Source organism: Ambystoma mexicanum, chromosome 7p, assembly GCF_040938575.1.
Source record: "Ambystoma mexicanum isolate Mex_15411 chromosome 7p, UKY_AmexF1_1, whole genome shotgun sequence".
Taxonomy (NCBI): Eukaryota; Metazoa; Chordata; class Amphibia; order Caudata; family Ambystomatidae; genus Ambystoma; species Ambystoma mexicanum.
In genome coordinates, this window is record NC_090939.1 from 849,144,219 (window position 1) to 849,162,088 (window position 17,870).

The 17,870-nt window shown below is 43.9% G+C and overlaps 1 protein-coding gene across 1 annotated transcript in view; it reads right to left on the minus strand.

Annotated features, from left to right (window-relative positions):
• The window catches only part of TM9SF2 (transmembrane 9 superfamily member 2), a 993,889-nt gene that overhangs the window by 808,741 nt on the left and 167,278 nt on the right, over window positions 1-17,870 (minus strand). Inside the window, exon 5 of the mRNA XM_069637011.1 lies at window positions 14,716-14,845. Coding sequence (XP_069493112.1) covers window positions 14,716-14,845 — 130 coding nt within the window. The remainder of the gene's footprint in view (window positions 1-14,715; window positions 14,846-17,870) is intronic.

Sequence of the window (17,870 nt, forward strand, 5' to 3'; positions counted from 1 at the left end):
ATGGTATTTTAGGTGGCCGGCAGTACACAGGTGTGGAGGTGTTAGCAAGAGTGAAGACCACTGGTACTAGGGCAGGCACTGGTAAAAAGGTAGTTGCTTGCTTAGTTTCATGGGATACTAAATTGGGTGCAGTGGAGTGGAAGGCTGGCAAGGCTATATCAAAAGGTGTAGGTGGGCAGTTAGAACTAGGAAGGAAGATCATGTAAAGAAAGATTGAGGGGGAAGAGGTGGTACTGTATTAGAGAATTGTGGGAGATCGTGGTTTCATGTCTGGGCCTTGTTGCTGGGAGGGTTAGGATGTAGGGGTGGTAGAAAAGGTGTGGGTCGGTATGTATAGGGTCTGTATGGGTGGATAACAGGGCAAAGGAGAGGCAGACATGGCAAACAGCAGGCTGTAGAAGGTGAGCATGTAGGTAATTGGGAAATAGAGTGGGTATTTACGTTGCTCTAATCCCCAAGGGGTGGGACGTAGTTGGCGTTCGCGGTATAGGCATAGTGGAGGACCTGGCTGCGGTGTGGGAAACCCAGCGGGTTAAGTAAGCCTGGCAGTACCTGAGCTGCGCAAAGCTGTTGCAGGCTAGCCAGGCAATGCAAGTTAGGAGGCTTGGGGAAGCGCACAGCAATTGGAGCAGACACTACATGCAGTTGGCGAGCGGTCACCCCTTTAGGTGCCTTTAACTTGTGGGAACCTCTTTCCACATTTTGCAGCACAGCACTTGTTGCAGTGTTGCTGGGAGCCTCTTGGGCTACCTTTTTTTTCTATCATTTCCCTTGTGGGAACACATGGTCCGAAGGGCAGGGCGATATTAAGTATCCTACCTATATTTTCTATGGTGGGATCAGCACACCCCACATCATGTGGAGTGCCGAGGGGCTACACCACGGTTGTACAACTCCAGGCCTCGAGGGCTGTATCCATACTGGGTTCTCAGGATAGCCCTCATTCATTTTCATGAGATAAATTTGCATACAATTATACTAAAGGCATGCAAATTACTCATGAATATTAATATGGGATATCCTGAAAACCAGTCAGCATTCCAGAGCTCGATGCAGAGTTCGACAAGCGTGGCCTACACAGTATCCCCTTTCTCACTGCTCCTGCAACAATGTGGTTACAGTGACAAGCTAATCTGAAAGGCTGGTGGCAGTGGTTTTAGCCTACCTACTTTTGTGCAATTTCTTCTCCCAGGCTGCACTCCTAGCCGCTGTAGTGCACAGAACTGTCTCAATTGACCCAAAATGGTCCGTTTTTTTTTTTGCCAATTCAAGGTTTGTACCTTTTGGTCCTTTTGCCGTGCATGGTGGGAGGGAGGTCCTGATTTGACTTTTTTCTTCAGCAGAATCCCTTTATGAAGCATGCGATGGCCAGGAAACAAGGAGGACTCAAACTCTGTTCTAGGTCTTCTGCTGTGCCTGCATGGAATCAGCTCTACCCACAGTTTGAATGGTGCATAGATGCTGAATGGCTGGGTTCCTTAAAAAGAGGCATGGATCAAGAGGATGGAAAGATTTAAGCAAGTTTCCTGGACCATGTTATCCAGCGACTGTTCCCTTTTGACCGCCTCTTCGCATCCCTGGAGGCGTAATCTGGGCATTGGCCGTTCTCCAGATTTGTGAACAAGTCTATCTGGAAAGCCCCATTCTGCAAAGATGTGGAGTAGAATTAGCTCTTGCAAGCGCCACTCATGCTCTACGGGTAGGTGTAGAGTCTCTGCTGAGCAAGTCTACCAGAAGATGGAGTTCCCCTGGAATATATTGTGAGAAGGAACAGGTCATGTTTAAGTGCCCACTTGCAGATGTTCTGGGACAGTTTGGATAGCCCTAGAGAAGAAGTGCCCCCCTGTTTGTTCAAGGGGTATATAGCGGTGGTACTATCTATAAGGACAAAAACTGTCTTCCTGTGTTGATATGCTTTGAAGGCTTGGAAGACTGCAAGCATTTTTAACAGATTAATGTGATTGGATGTTACTGATGGGGGACCACGCACCGCGTGCTCTCTGTTGAAGGGGAGCTCCCCACCCCAACAGACGAGTCTGTGGTGAGAGTGGCCTCTACTGCGGGGGGGGTGGAGGGGGCTAAAGGTTTTTCCCTGCAGAAAATTGTCCTTTGATCACCACTGCAGAGACTGAACGAGGGCTGTCGAATGTTAGGACTGATATTCTATACTCTGGCCTGGTGAACAAATGTATGTAAGGTCAAACCTATATTTTGACAGGGACAACTCTGGGAGATGTAGCCAAACCAGTTCAAAGTAGCAAAGCCGATATTGTCTAGGCTAGGACTCAAGAGGTGGTGAGCTTGTAGAGGGTCAACAATGAGTACACACAATGGGAATCACAAATTACACTAACAGTATAAAAATATGTATTTATGGCCAAGCAACACTATGCAAAATGAGTAACAGGTAGAAGTATCACAAAACACAAATAATTAATTACATATATACAGTCACTAGAGTAGGGCATACTACAAATCAAACTCCTGTAAAAGAAAGTGCAGATTAGTTTTATGTTCTACAGGTCCACAGAGAAGGCACCCTAACTTCGAAAAAGTCCTTCGCCAAGGACAAAGAAACCTGATTAAAAGGCGAGTGTTTTGGGACTAGTGGCAGAGTCGACCACAGGGAAGAACACCTGACGAAGAAAGCATGAACAAAGCTTGCTGCATCCTCCTGGACGTTTCAATTGCCCGGTGAAGACCTGCTGCTGTGCTGAAACTCCTTTTTCTGATCGACAAGTGAAGCTCCGGAAGGGACGACTACTTCCCTTGGTTTAGTGAGACCAACTAACCCTAGGACGAACTCCACTGGATCATCTTCACCGACTGGCTGTACCTCTTTGCTGCTGCAGGAACCGAGTGCCAGGGGTCAAGAAATCTGGCTGGCTTACAGACTACAGAAGCTCCAGGAGTCTCCTCAGCACCCTCCAGAAGGACAACCAGAGCTCGAGTCCCACACCAAACAGCAGGACTCAAGGAGTGAAGGAAGCTCAACCGGTGTCCAAGATCCACGGTGGCGCTCTTCTCAGTTGAGACTTGCAGTAGCTACTTTGCTAGAGTGGATTTCAGCTCTACCCTTCACAAGTGTAACAGCTTGTGACTCTACAGTGATTGTTCAACAAACTCTCTAACTTTGTGCAAGACTGTGTTATCCAAGATGTGCCTCAGCTCCACAGACTGTGCTCCAATTGACTTTGGCTGCCCTGACTCCCTGCAGACTCTTCTAGTACACTTGACTGATATTTAATGTCCCTCAGAGGGGAGAACTTGGTTTTAAAGGTTGTCTAGACTTCATTGGAAGATTTAAGTGCTCACATGCTCCGAGAACCTCTTTAACCCTTTTCCTTCCCTTAACCTTTCTACAAACCTCAGAATCTACAAAGTGTACTAGTGCTATATAAATGCCATTACTGTCCATAGTGAGGTCACCTCAGGGTGTAGGAAGTATGTAAAAAGAATCTCTAAGAGTATCTACTAGTTCTGTGTTAGTCCGGAAAAGTATTTTAAAGTATTTGACGGTTGCCTATATTGCCCTTTTTAAAGAATGCTTATTTAAAAACTGATGTTAAATAAATAACTATTTTTAACTGAAACCTTGAGTAAGTGTTTCTTGGCTACTTCTATTTGTGAATTTTATTGCTACAGCTCACAGTTCTCCCTCTTGAGATGAGCCTGGTTGCTCAGCCCCCCTACCAACTGGTGTACAGCCCTATACCAAAAGGTGGGTTACCCAATACCAAGAGGACAAGTGTTGTGTAGTCTCACATTGTGTTACTGCATCAATTATTGCCTAACAATTTTAAATAGTGCATGCAGGACAAAACTGAGAAAGCAGCCTGTAACTAAGGTTCTCATCATAGATTAAAATAAAGTCCTTGGTAAAAACACAAGGTTTGCATATTTAATACTGGATTTATTTAATGCGAATTAGGGGTCACAAATCACTGATATAACTTATTTTTTAAACAAACTCAAATCAAATGTTGCTGGAAATATGTATTTATTTGCTCCATTTCCAAATCGAACTTGATTGAACTAGTATTTGATAGAGAATCATTAAGATGACATTTGATCAAGAAGTCCATGTGTCTCTTCTCTGAAAAGTGGAAAATATGTTGTTCCATCCCAGCAGCTTTGGGAATCCAAAACCTAAATCCAAATGGATATTTTTTTAAATATATGGTCCATACAATACATTATTAAGAGTTATACATCATTTGGCCTATTTCAGTTTGGATAATATTGAGGTCTGAAAATGTCCACTAGAGGCAGCACTGACCTTGCTTTTTATTTCCAATTTAACATGGGAATCTACTTGTAGCAAGGTCAGTGCTGCCATCACAATCAGATTTTTCTGATAAACCCCTAAAATGGAAAATGTCTGCAGGGCAAAAATCGTATTTGACTGAAATTCAAAAAGTCTAACCATAGCCAATTATGTGTCATGGGATTAGGCTCAATTTCTCTTTGTGGACTGAAAAAACAAACCGATTGTGTGTAGGAGATTGACAGTATCCAGTCAGATTTTGGCATTGTTTTGCGCTTTTACTTGTTATTAACTAGTCATCTACATGAAAGTAAACAGGGATACCTATGCAGCATACATGGGATGCAATGACTGCAAGCACTTCAGCGATTACACAAGGTGCAGAGGCAATTCGAAAAGCAAGTACCTTAAATTGGAAATACCTGCGATACATTTTAAATTGTAGATCCTTTTGATGACTTGGGAACATTGAAATATGTACATCTTTCATATCGAAAGTTGCTATTATAATCCCCTTTTTCCAGGAGGGGACTAACCTTTTGAAGTATGGTCATCCTGGAGTTTTGTAGTTTTACAAACTAGCTTGCCGATCTTAAGTCTAAAACTGGCCTTGTTAGCTTGTCTTTTTTGGGACCAAGAAAGTATAGTGAGTAAATGCTCTTGTTTATCTTGTGACTGCACTTCCTGGATGACTCCCTTTAACAGCAGGGTTTGAATTTCATCTTGCAGAAGCAGGCGGTGGTCTGGTGGCAGTGCTCTATGTTTCAGTGGAAAGCCGCATGTGTTTTGTAGAAACGCGATGGAACAACTGCAGTGTACTTTGGACAGCACCCACTTTTCTGAGGTTATTCCCTCCCATGCATGTGTGTACTATGTTAAGCGAACCTACCAGGGGGACATGGGAGGGAACTTGTACCGGAAAGTCATTGTTTTGTGACAGAAGCTGCTACTCAGTTTGGCCTATGTCACACCCTCCACCACTACTATGATGATGTGAACCTGCAGACATAAGTGTGTGTTAACTTTGTCCAGCATACCAGGTGCTGGTGTTATGTGGGTATGTGTTTGAGGTACCCCCTTGGAATTTTCTTCCCCAACAGTTAAGCCAACAATTTGAAGAGTATTCCCTTTGCTGGAAAGCCTTGACAGTTGGCCGAAATATTCAATGGTTTCAAGCTCTTTTGGGGATTTTTCAAGCCAGTTATCCACTGCTTTGCCAAATAGATTTGTTTCCTCTATGCACATGTCCAGCAGTATTGCTCACGTTTCTGCCCTAAAACCTGAGCAATGCAACTAAGAATGCCTCTTGATGACTGACTTCTATTTGTCTGCTATCTGCACTAAAGGAATGTTTAGTGACTGCGGAAGCAGATCATTTGTCCACGTTCATTATTTTTACCCATGGCTGACCGCAAAGGTTCTGGTACTTCTTCGAAGACTTCATCTACTTGGTCCTACTGTATCTAGCCATGAGCACAGCGACATTAGCTACTAGAGTCTGATAAACTGATGTGGTAGACACCTTCCTAAAGAGAGCACAGATCTTTGTGCTCCCTTTAACCAGAGGGTTTTCCAGAGAAGATACAGGAGTACACTCCCCCTTATGGCAATATCACAACTGAGTCTGGGGTTACCAGGCCGCTAATGCACATGGGGGTCACTGGGTGCCGGATTATATTGCTTTACAAATTAGGGGCTCATAGCTTTAGTGAGCCCAGGATTAAACAATGAAGGTGTTTTTCTCCCTTCAACAGATTTAAAAAAGGAGGTATATGTTAAGCTGATTTCTTTCTCTTGTAGAATGTCCTCAAAGCAGACCGCCTTCTAGAGGCTCTTGTCTCAATGCCAAATGCAATTGTTGCTCTGTAACAGGTCATAAAGATGCTGATCATCCATGTGGGAAGATGCTACGAGTGGATTGACCACATCCGTAGAAGGAATTGGGTAATCTGGTTCTATATATTGATTTTGTCAAGAATATCCTTTTCCTCAGTATCCGTTTCCTAATCTAAAAAGTCTTCCTCATGCTCAATTTCCTGCACCTTTCTATTTTTACTCGAACCATCTTCTATAGAATGTCTCTTACTTTTTAAAATGACGTTTTTCAAGAAAATCCAGGAAAGATTACATTTTGCCTATTGTGGTCTAGAATCTTTCCTCGGTTCACACACCTCTAGAGGTGAGGTGTATTTTCTATTTTTTCAGGATCAACGTCTATAAAATCCATTTTCTGCATCACCTTAATTAATCTATCCTCCAACCCAGTTAACCCTAACGATTGTGTTGTGTTTGAGTATTTTCCGCAGCTGTTTTATTTACAGTTCAGGTCTGAGTGTTCCGAAAGCTTGGAGATGTGCGTTGGGTGTTCTGATGCCAACTTTACACCGCTTTTGACACTTTTGTTTCCCCAATCGGAGCAATTGTTTAGTATGGGTGTTGAGCGATTTTGTTTCGAAATGTCCACGCTCTTCAGTCGCACCTCTTCTTCAGTCGCAGCTAGTCTTTTTGCTTTCAATATCCAGCCTTTGTGCTGCCAGGCATAGTCTCAACAGCATGACCAAGTTCGCCCGGTGGAGCTGTGGACTGGCTGCAAAGAAAACGTAGTTGCTTCTATGTGGTCGTGGTCCCTTGGTATCGCTTTCAGAGCCAACACTGACCTTCGGCTTAGACGTGTAACGCTATAGCAAAAAATGTGCGCCGACAATTTTGCGCTTGCATAGCATGCACGGCCCGAGCTTTGTCTTGAGATCCCCAAGTGTTTTGGGATTAAAAATCTTACAAGTCAAGCAAAATGGGAAACGGATATAGAGACTATTGAACCGGAGGACTGGATACAGGCACCGATGTATCCACGTGAGATTGCAATCTCCTCTAGACTTTGTCTGATACAACTTAAGATCTTGTATAGGGTGTACTATCCCAGGGTCGCATTGTACAGATGGAATTGATACACTAACCCCAATTGCCTACGCTGTCATGGGGGTGAGGGTACGTTTATCCATATCCTATGGGAATGCCCCCAGGTCCAGCGCTTCTGGAAACAACGCTGTGATAAGCTGGCAGGAGTGTTGGGAAGAGGCGCCAATGGACCCCCAAGATGTTACTGTTGGGCAGAGAAGAAGGACTCACTAATTGATATGAGCAGCTCTTTCTGTCCACAACAACTGGCTTGATTAAGCATAATATTGCTAAACTATGGTGCGCCCACGAATGCCGCCTTTTTGCACAGTGGGTTGCTGATGTGGACACATGTATGGCCATGGAACAATGCATGTATACGGCACAAGGGTGCCCTGAAAAGGCAAGAAAAATTGGGTATAAATGGGAAGCAGGGAATTGACAATCGCAGTGTGTTTTAGGTCTGAACGGTGGGTTGTGAGGTGATTGGCCAATGCGGGTACGGAATGCAAAGGTAAAACACTATGTGACAAAGTGAATATGTGTTATGGTTTGACTATAAAATCAATTGTTATATCAAAAACAATTTTTAAAAAACCTTACAAGTCTGCTACTTATCCTCCCTGTGATCCTGTGGGAAACTGTTGCTGGAGAGGCATAATTACAATTTAAAAGGAGGATTCTCCATTGGGGCATAAAGAAAGTCAGTCACCCAACAATTTCACGTAATGGGGATAAAGGCATTCTACACTGCCTTTTCTTTCATGTCATCTACTTTTAGTCCCAACCTCCATACGGGTTGCCTTACTACGGCATAAAACCATGAAATCGAAGACAATGTTCATCCAGCCGTCTTTCGATATCTAGAAGTGGTAGTGAAGATAAATCGATTTGGCAAAAAGATTATTTCGGCATGATGTGTTAGTAATGCTCTACGTCAAGTTAACAACATTAAAGTTATATTCTGCTTAAATGAGTCCAACCTGATGGCGGAAACATAACAATCCAAGGACATTGATGTGTAAAGGAACATGGGTGACTGTATGTGCATCTTAGGGATAGTGTTACAGGAACCTTTTGCCTACTTAAGCAGCCCTTCAGCCTTTTTTCCCTTGCAATTAGTGACTAGGTCATGTGACCTAAAACCCACCTACCACCTTCTTAACCCTGCTTCTTCCTTAGTGTTCTTAACACTTAGAGCCAGGGAATCTCTCACCCGGGCGTCTGATTTGAAGGGCAGCCAAAAAGGGCAATTCCTGCTTGGACCTGTGCAAACCATGAGGATCCAGTACCAGAACCCATGCCCTTCTTAACATTAAGCACCCTTGAATGTGTGTTAGCAGCCCATCCCTACCACTACACAAGAACTGATGCTCGCCAATGTCCACTCAGCAATCAATATTATAATAACACAATATCAGGGTGACTGCAAACCGCATGCATTCATGATGATATCCCTAAGTAAAGGATGCCATGATTCTCAAATGTAGTCTGGGTAAAAAAAAAAAAATTAAAAAAATGATATTTTGGTCCCAAGCTTTTAATGCACATTAGCATATCAAAACATCAACAACGAACAGGACACTTGTTACTTGTAAAACTTTGTACAAACTACACAACTGTACAGTCCAGTCATCCTGACTGGAGTTGAATAATGGTAAAAATGTTTCTTCCCTTACAGTATTTAGGGAGTTCCATTTACAGAAAACATGTGAGCACAATACATAACAGTGCACAAATTGACAATGTTATTGATTGACCCTGGTACAATAAGAAAAGGGCAGTGACACTACTGTGTTTCAGCCAGAATGATCAGCCGTTTAATGAAGCTGGCGTGTAGTTGGCCTTCATCAGGACAGAATAACTCTGTCAAGGCAATGACAAGAGTTATGTGGTTTAGAAAATATGTGGTTGCACAATTAATTATTATTTACACAAGCTTAATTAATGCTGAGAAATCTGCATGGCAGTGAAAATGTCATAAAACCATATATCACTTGGCTTACCGTATGATAGATATCTCTACGGTAGCAATTGATGAGCTGGTCTCTTTGTCGGAGTAGAGGAGCTAATGGCCACGGAATACTGTGGTATTTCTGGTATACCAGAGCGCCTATTGAGAGACAAACGGGATACCCAAAAAAGCTATTAGTCTCCTGGTGGCTCTATTTATTGACATCCCCCTACTGTAACGGGTCAATGGCATCGAAACCCTTACCAAAAAGGAGCATTACTGCACTCACAGTCTCTGGAGCTTATACATGTCTCAGTAGATCCTATTGTTCATCTGGGTAGGATTCCAAAAGCACTGAACTGAATGGGGGGGGAATTGATTACAGTCCTCTCTGGGTTGCATCGCTAGATAGCGAGTGCCTGTGCACAGATTTCATGCGGGCCATGCTGTGGGTGGGCCGTGTGCAGAGACTAAATAGTGGTGTCTGCCAGTTAAAGAAAAACTGAATAGGGTGACATATCGGCGTGAATTAAACATACCCAGTAATCGCATAGGCCGTTGGACCATTGTGTGCGACTGAGATATCGCTAACGCGTGTGACAACAGTGTGGCATGGGGAATGGTTTCGCCACAAATATGCGTTTTGTCCTCGAATCAGTCTACGCCCGTTTGTGAAAAAAGAAAATGATTGTTGGACATCTAGGCGTGAATCGGAAGGGATACCCATGTAAAATATATCCAGTATCCGCAAAAGCCATTGGAACCTTGTGTGCGATTAACACATCACTCACTAGTGTGGCGTTCTGCAAGGTGTCACCACATCTACGCGTTTTGTGCTTGAGCTGTTGAGCTAGCAGATGCGAACGCTGGTGGCTGGGTACGGCAAGAGATCGCCAGTGCCCATATCTCAAAGTGTAGACACAAAGTATTAAAAAAAACACGCTCACCGTGCAGAGCGACAAAAGCTCGAAATCAGCATGGATCCGAGAGCCTCTGCTCCTCAGTCTTCCACGTCTGTCTGTAACCGCGCGTCTGTTCCGCGAAGCCGTACAGCGTTGCCTAAGCAACCACGGCAAACACACTTCTGCTGCCATTTCAGAAATTGCTTCCTGGAAAATGCTAGGTGCTGTCATGGTAACCACCAATGGCTGCTGGCTGAGTTAGCTGGACCTCTTGGTAAAATGTACGTCATCGCAAATGTTTTGGTAAAATTCACAAAATAGTGAACCAACAAATCTTGTCTGGTCAAGGCTTCAATGGGCCATGTGTAGTGTTTTTGTAGCAGGCCACCATGTATTGTGTATGGAATGGTGGTGCATCATGCTGCAAGGACGTGGTGAAAACAAATATGGTAACTTATCATCATGCAATGGGAACAAAACATGTGTCCATGTAGCACCATGGAGCAGTGGGCATGTACAGCCTAGATATCGGATTGCAAACCTCTTTTTTTATATAATGCAAAAACACATTTTACATATATTATATTTCATAATGCACCTCTGCATCATATTTCTCTGAGGTGGATACCCAGTTGTCCTAAATTACATCATTGGTATTATTCAACACAAGTGGAATAAGCTGCATGCTATAATACAAACCCAGCATGCTACGTGTCAAATACAGCCAGAGATGAATTATAACTTAGTAATGCGAGACAATATTACAACCTAGTAATGTATTATTCACAAGCATGCGAGATTTACAATCTAAGCATAGTAAGCTGTATTGTTTGTTTCAGCCTATGTGGAACTGATGTATTGTAAACCTAATAAACGGAAGTAAAAAAAAAAAAATTAAAAAAAAGAATCTAAGCATACTGTTTTTGGGTCCTGCGGGATCCCGATTGCACCCTGGTATGGGTATGCCCTGCGTCTATCTGGTGGGGGGAAAAATGGTGTCTCAGTGTAATGATGGCGATTGAAGAAAAGCTGGTTAAGGGATCCAAAAATGTTTCCACTCTACAGTGATATTCAGGTCTTTTTTCACTGTATTCGGTCTGTGCACCCATCGTTGTTCCAATTGTGTCAGGGCCTTGTTAATGTCTCCCCCTCGTTTCTGCTGAGTCATCTGTTGGAGTATAATCTGATGTCATTGTTGGAATGTCCCATTTTGTTTTAATTTTCAACTAGGGGTTTGTCAGGTACTTTATTTTTTATGCATGACCCGTGTGAAGATATTATCTGTTTGATGGCTCTAGTGGTTTTGCCCACATATAGAAGGTCGCACAGACTCAGTAATCAACCACGCAGCTGACATTGCAGACCTCATCACCACACATTACAGGTCTGAGTGACATAACTCCACCCACATCCTAGATGTTCTCGCCCCAACGGCTACAGAATTCTACAAGACCGTCCAAACAAGATGGGCAGAGGCCTCGCCATCATTCACAAGGCATCAAGGCCATTCACCCAACTGGATTTCGCCACCATTGGCTCCTTCCAAACCCTATCCTGCCATTTCCTGCTCTCCCCAACGGACAGTCACATTTCACCTCAGCTACAGAGTACCCAAGCACATCACCTTCAGCGAAGACTTCACAGACTTGATCACCATAATGTCTCTCGCACACGCCAACATCTTCCTCTGCGATTTCCAACATCCTTGGCAAAACGATCAACCAAGTCAATGAAGGGAGATCTTCACTGCCTACTCGAGGTACTAAACCTCAACACACAAAGACCCAACTCTTTGGATTTGGATCAGGAAAGGCAATATCCTCGACCTCATCATGACCACCACTCAGCCCACCCGCCATCACAGCTCTCCTATTCCGCTCAACTGGTCTGACAATCTAGCAATCCCCTTTGAGATTAGTCACATCACAGCACTCAAGCAAACCCATTTGAAACCAAGCAAACAAGCCTTTAGATCATTCAAGAACTTTCCAGTTGAGGCTCTCACAGAAGGCCTCGCCAAACTCCACCTCGCATGGGCTGATCTACCTATGACGAACTAGGAAAACTCGGTTCTCCAAGAACTCAACACCATCCAAACATCAACCGCAATGCCGCAGTGAAAGGGCGCACCCTCAAACCTAAATCTTCTGCATCCCGGTACACTCAAGAACTCAACAAAGAACTCTCAAAAAATCAACCATCCAAAGACAAGAAAACAATTGTTGAAAATTCTGCAGTGCACCCGACCTCAACCCGCTCCAGGAATTCGGTGCTAAACGCATACCATTGATCAACACTACCAAGGCCAACTACTACCAAAACACCATAGCCAAGGCCAATCATTAAAACCGATCCCTCTTCAAAGGCATCAAGCACTGCATCAACCCTCTGGCTGACCCACCCGTAACACCATCGAATAATCCAGCAACATCAACTAACAAATTTAACAAGATGGACTTTATCCGCCAACGCATATTAATGCTACAAATGACGGCACAGTACACATGCCATCTTGCAATAGCCCAACTACCTGGACAACTTTCAAGACACAAACTCTGGAAGACCTCACTGCCACCTTAGGACTCCCAGAAGGCCACATCTTACGTGGAAGACATAACTCCTGCCTCTGTACTCCAGACCCTGGCGACTGAAGCACTCCTCCCTTACCTGACAATCATCAACAGCTCCCCAACTCCAGACACATTCCCAACCCTCAAGACCAGACAAATCCTCCTGCTTAAGAAACCAATACTGGACTGACACAATCTCAGCAATTACCACCCCATCACCCATCTTCCCTTCCTAGGCAAGATCCTTGACAAAGTAGTAGCCACACAACTTGCACATCAAAGATACTATCTTTTGCTCCTACCAATCTGGCTTCAGACCCAGATGCAGCACAGAAACGGATACCATCATAGTGTTCAACAATGTCCTTAAAATACACACTGATGGCCATTCTTGCCTCCTAGTTCTCTCCTTGGCCTCTCGGCAGCATTTTACACAGTAGACCTGCAGACACTCACAATCTACATGGCCACATCTAGATCAGCGAGATAGTCATGAGCTGGTTGAAATCCTACCTTGCTAATCACACACCAGTTCGTACAAATGGATTCTTCCAGATCATCAACTTCACCCATCACCTGTGGAGTCCTGCAAGGATCCATCCTCTCCCCCGTGATCTTCTATCGTTACATGAAACCTCTCAGAACCCTCCTCACAACAGCCGCAAATACACAGATCTACCTCAAGATATCCTCCATCAAAGGCATCCACAGGCTCAAGGCCTGCATCACATTGATCCAGTCCTAGAAGTTCAGTGCTTACCTGAAGCTCAACCCCTCCAAGACTGAATTCCTACTGCTGACCAACACCACTGAACACCCCAACATCCAGACCTGGCTCTCTGCTATGAACGTCAAGGGCTTCACATACTAGCTGGCCACCTGTGCCAGATCCCTCGGGTTGAACATCAACAGGTACCTCCCATTCAAACAGCACATAGCAAGGAAGACAAACGGCTTGGTACAAACTTTCTCTCCTGCAGAAAATCAAGCCCTTCCTCCAGGAAAACAACTTCAGTTCCGCAGTCCAAGCCCTGTCCTCTCCCACCTGGTAGGTGGCAATGCCCTTCTGGAAGGCCTTCAGGCAACTACCCGGCACCCCTGAGAGATGTCCTGTATGCTGCAACAAAACTCATTAAAGGACTATACAAATTCAACCACATCACCCTGGCCCTCATCAAACTGCAATGGCTCCCGCTGCAAGCCTGCATCATCTTCAAATCCTGTTGCATCATCTACAAGGCTGTTACCCTGAAGCCTCCAAGCTACCTCACTGAGAAACTCAGCATCTCCAGATATCTGCGATCCACCAAGTGCAGACCTTAACTCAGACTGTGCAGGGAGGAAAATAAAATAAAAAATAAAAAACGGAAGAAAGGCCTGCTCCGGCTACGCTCCAAGACTCTGGAACCTACTCCCCATAAACATAGGAATTGCCCCATCACTGCTACAGGATGGAGCTCAAGACCTTCCCCTATTAAAGGACTGGCTCATCCCCAACACCTAGGTCTACACACCTTGCACTCTGCCGCCAACCAACAGAGATGCTCTGCCCCCCATGTTCTCCTCTGGTTGCTAGTATATCCCTTGCTGCCAATTGCCCACCCTCCCCAGTTAGCTCCCTGCTCCCCTTTACTGTGCTTCCCTCACTGTTTTCCCCTATGATTGTAGAGCGTTCCGCTGCTTCCCGAAGTTATGTCTGAACTCAAACACCCTAATTAAAAAAGGAACACTATACTTTTCGAATTTTAAAACGGAATATCTAATACTCTGCACCAACCACTGGATGTCTGCCGATGCGCATAGCATGTGAAGTCAAGCAGATTCACAAGCCCTATAAATATTCCTATAAAAATAGTGTGGCCTTTCTTTCATTTGGCATTTGTGAAAAGGGTGTAATGTACCAGTTACTGTACACTCATCTCCTGAGAGCAAAGAGCTGCTCTGCAACATTACCACTCACGGAATGGTGAACCTTGAATCCCAGATAAAGTAAGGCACCGACCCCAATGGCTTAAGGGATGTCTCCCCAACATTACCCAAATCCAGTTGACTCCTTATGCAAGAGATCCACACGTGTGTGAATATTAATAATTGGGTAACCTGGATGAAAGCTCATTAACTTACATTAATAACACAGGCGTCTTTTGGATGGCCGTCTTCTGTTATATAGCAGCCAATGGGAAAACCAGGGTTGCAAAACCTTTGCCCATCTTCAACATCATAACACCAAGTAACCGGCATATTGTCGACAATCCTAAAATTAGGGGAGAAAAAAAAAACATCAGCCAAGATGCTATTCACTAAATAGGATTTAATAAAAATCAATTACGGTACTATATGAAGTCTTGGACATGGTAATCAATATAACTTCAACACATAGCAAACCTTAATTTCTATAATTACTCAGGAAGACTGGCTTGGAAAACCTTTGTCACAATGGAGACAGATTATAAAAATCAGCCCTGTAGACTGAGTGAGAGGCCACCCTATTCTCGTGAACAGTTGAAGACAATACTGTCTAGCCATACTTTATCAAGGTACCATGAGTGAGCAGTAAATTAAAATCAATCTTTAATAACATGCTTAAGAACAGAACAGTCTAAGCGCGGGTCCGGGATTTGAACCGGTGTTGCTCTGCATGGTCTTGCTTCCAAGACAAACTGGTTGTCCATGAGCTATCCCCCTGGCCTAAGTAAGGCTAAGAGTGCGAGTGGTGAAGTGTTCAGATAGCCCACACAAAGTACACTTAACACAAGTTAGGCAGAATATAAAAGAATACAATTATTAATTTAGGCCTTACAGAACACATTTCAATTACAAAGCACAGGTAAGTACATCACTTAACATACAGCAATATTTACACATTTTCTTCTGGGGTACTCTGGTTACAGAGCACCAACACTTAACTCTTAAACACAGTAAGATCGGCAATAGAATACTGCAGTTTAGCAAAGTAAGTGAAGAAAAGGCAAAGACATTAAACCAATTTGAGAATACACAGTTAAAATGAAGAAAAAAAAAAACAATTCCCAGCCTTATAGTTATAAGACTCTACACTTGACGTCTTTCCCTTGGCTGGGGGTAGTGCCAAGATGGATTTCTAAGATCGACCACACTGCAACCTTGTGTACATGTTGCTAGGTAACCATCTCAGCACAGATTGGCTGAGTTTCTGTATTTACTGTGCACCACCTGACTGGAAAGCGTTAGACGGCCTCTCCCGCTAAGGCTGACCACATAAGGCCGTCGACTGACTTTGCCAGTCATTGCCGGAGAAGCCTAAGGGCCAGCCGCTCTGACCCCCATGCCTTCTACTGGCTAAGAAGCACCCTAACAAGTCTGCTCCACCTCAACTAGGTCTACAATCTGAAATCTATTATGTATCATCCATAATACCACAGCCATTTGTACCCCCGTACGATTATATGCTTACAGAGACAGTCATTGTCCCATACCGCTTGCCGTGCCTAGCACTGACTATGTACGTACCTGCCTCCACAGCGACTTTGCCCGTCGCTTCATCCGTAAGCCCGCTGTTTAGTCAAACGAAGCACTACGTGTTGTGCGCACCACTTTTTTCTTGACTAAGGAGCTCTTGACTTTGAAGCCGATTCAGATCCATCTTTCATCGCCCAAACTTTAATCTTGCAACTGTATTTGGTTTCTGCTAAATGCCAGTGTCTGACCTTGCATTCGACTTGTAGCATCAGTGATAAGAATTTAGGATTCTGCATTTGTACCTTTTTTGTGCCCATTGCTAATCTAGCTGAACCTGCCTAATGCTAACATGTCTTTGCACTTGATTTATGTTGTTTCTAATGCATATACCGGAACACGTATCTGAACTGGATATATGCCCTATGCTAACACTTGACTCTGCATCAGATTTAGATCTGCATAGTGTTCAATGCCAATCTGCGCATGTTGCGTAATGTTCTTACATGATCCTATATTGAAACCCAACCTACGCCTTACGATAATACCCGACTTTGCTTAACATGAAGCATTTGTACTGCTTTGAACTCAGCCGACTCGGCACTTGAATCCCCTCATGCACCTAAGGCCACTAGCTGACTAGGCCTAATTAATTTATTTAATGTGATTTAGTTTAAGTAAATTCAACTTTACACAAATCAAAAAACACACGAGTAAAACAGAAGAATAGAGTACACAATATCAATATATATACATCTTCACATGATTACACAGTTAACACGATACCATCCTGCATCAACCACAGGAAATGTTAAAAAGAAGAGATGAATATTGCCTGTAAAAAATTATGCTGATACTCAACTCAGGTTAACTTCAGTCACAGTTAGTATGGTTATTTTTTATCACACTTTATAGCAGAGGGCCCAATTTAGATTCAATCCTTGTCCATATGTTGTATAAAGCCACTAATAGGCTCATATTCCCAGAGTTTATGCAATATTGCCAAAAAGATCGATCGCCAATGGTTCCTAAATTATGCACATATTTGGCTAACATTTCCTGGATGGATTTGGCGACATGGCATTTAGTTAGTAAATGTCTCGCAGTCTCAGGGGTTTCTGCTTGTTTGCAGAGTTGACAAATTCGATCTTCCATCTGTATTTTTGCTCTACTTCCTAGGTTCGTCCTAGTGGGGAGTAGTTCCAGTCTTAGCAAGATGATGAATCGTCTGAGTCGAATTGCTGGGCAGAGATTTAGGTATGCCTGGGGCTTCATGAAGTCATAGTGTCTGTGATGGACAAACTGGTATCGCTTTAACTTGCTCAAATGGGCATAATTGTCTAGCTAGTCCCATAAGGCTACCCGCTTATGGAGCGCATTTTGCACTGCTTTCGAGTAGCTAGTTCTTCTGTGATTCCATCACATCTCTGGTAGGAATTTAATCATGGGCTCATACAGTGAGCTAGTGGTGTAGCTTTTGCCAAATTCCTGTCGGATAGTTATCAATAATGGGTTGGTGGAGCCGCCAGTCGTCCTCAGGAAAAAGTCTGCTCTCTTTTTTAGGACAGTAGCTTTTAAAGAGAGGAGACCGAGTTCGAGGCGTATAAGGGCCATTGGGACTCCAGGCGGTAATCCCAGGATCCCGCGCCAAAATGTTCCGTCGATGACCATATCCGAAGTCCATAGTGCCTCTAAACTGTAGGTGCTCATTGGAGAGAACACCTGGATGTATAAGTGCCGCGTAGCCCACATTGTGAATCCCCCCTGTTTGTAGGAAAAACTAGCCATAGGGGCAGACACTTGTGCGGCTTTGGTAATACGTGTTTGTCTGCATGCCTTTTAGT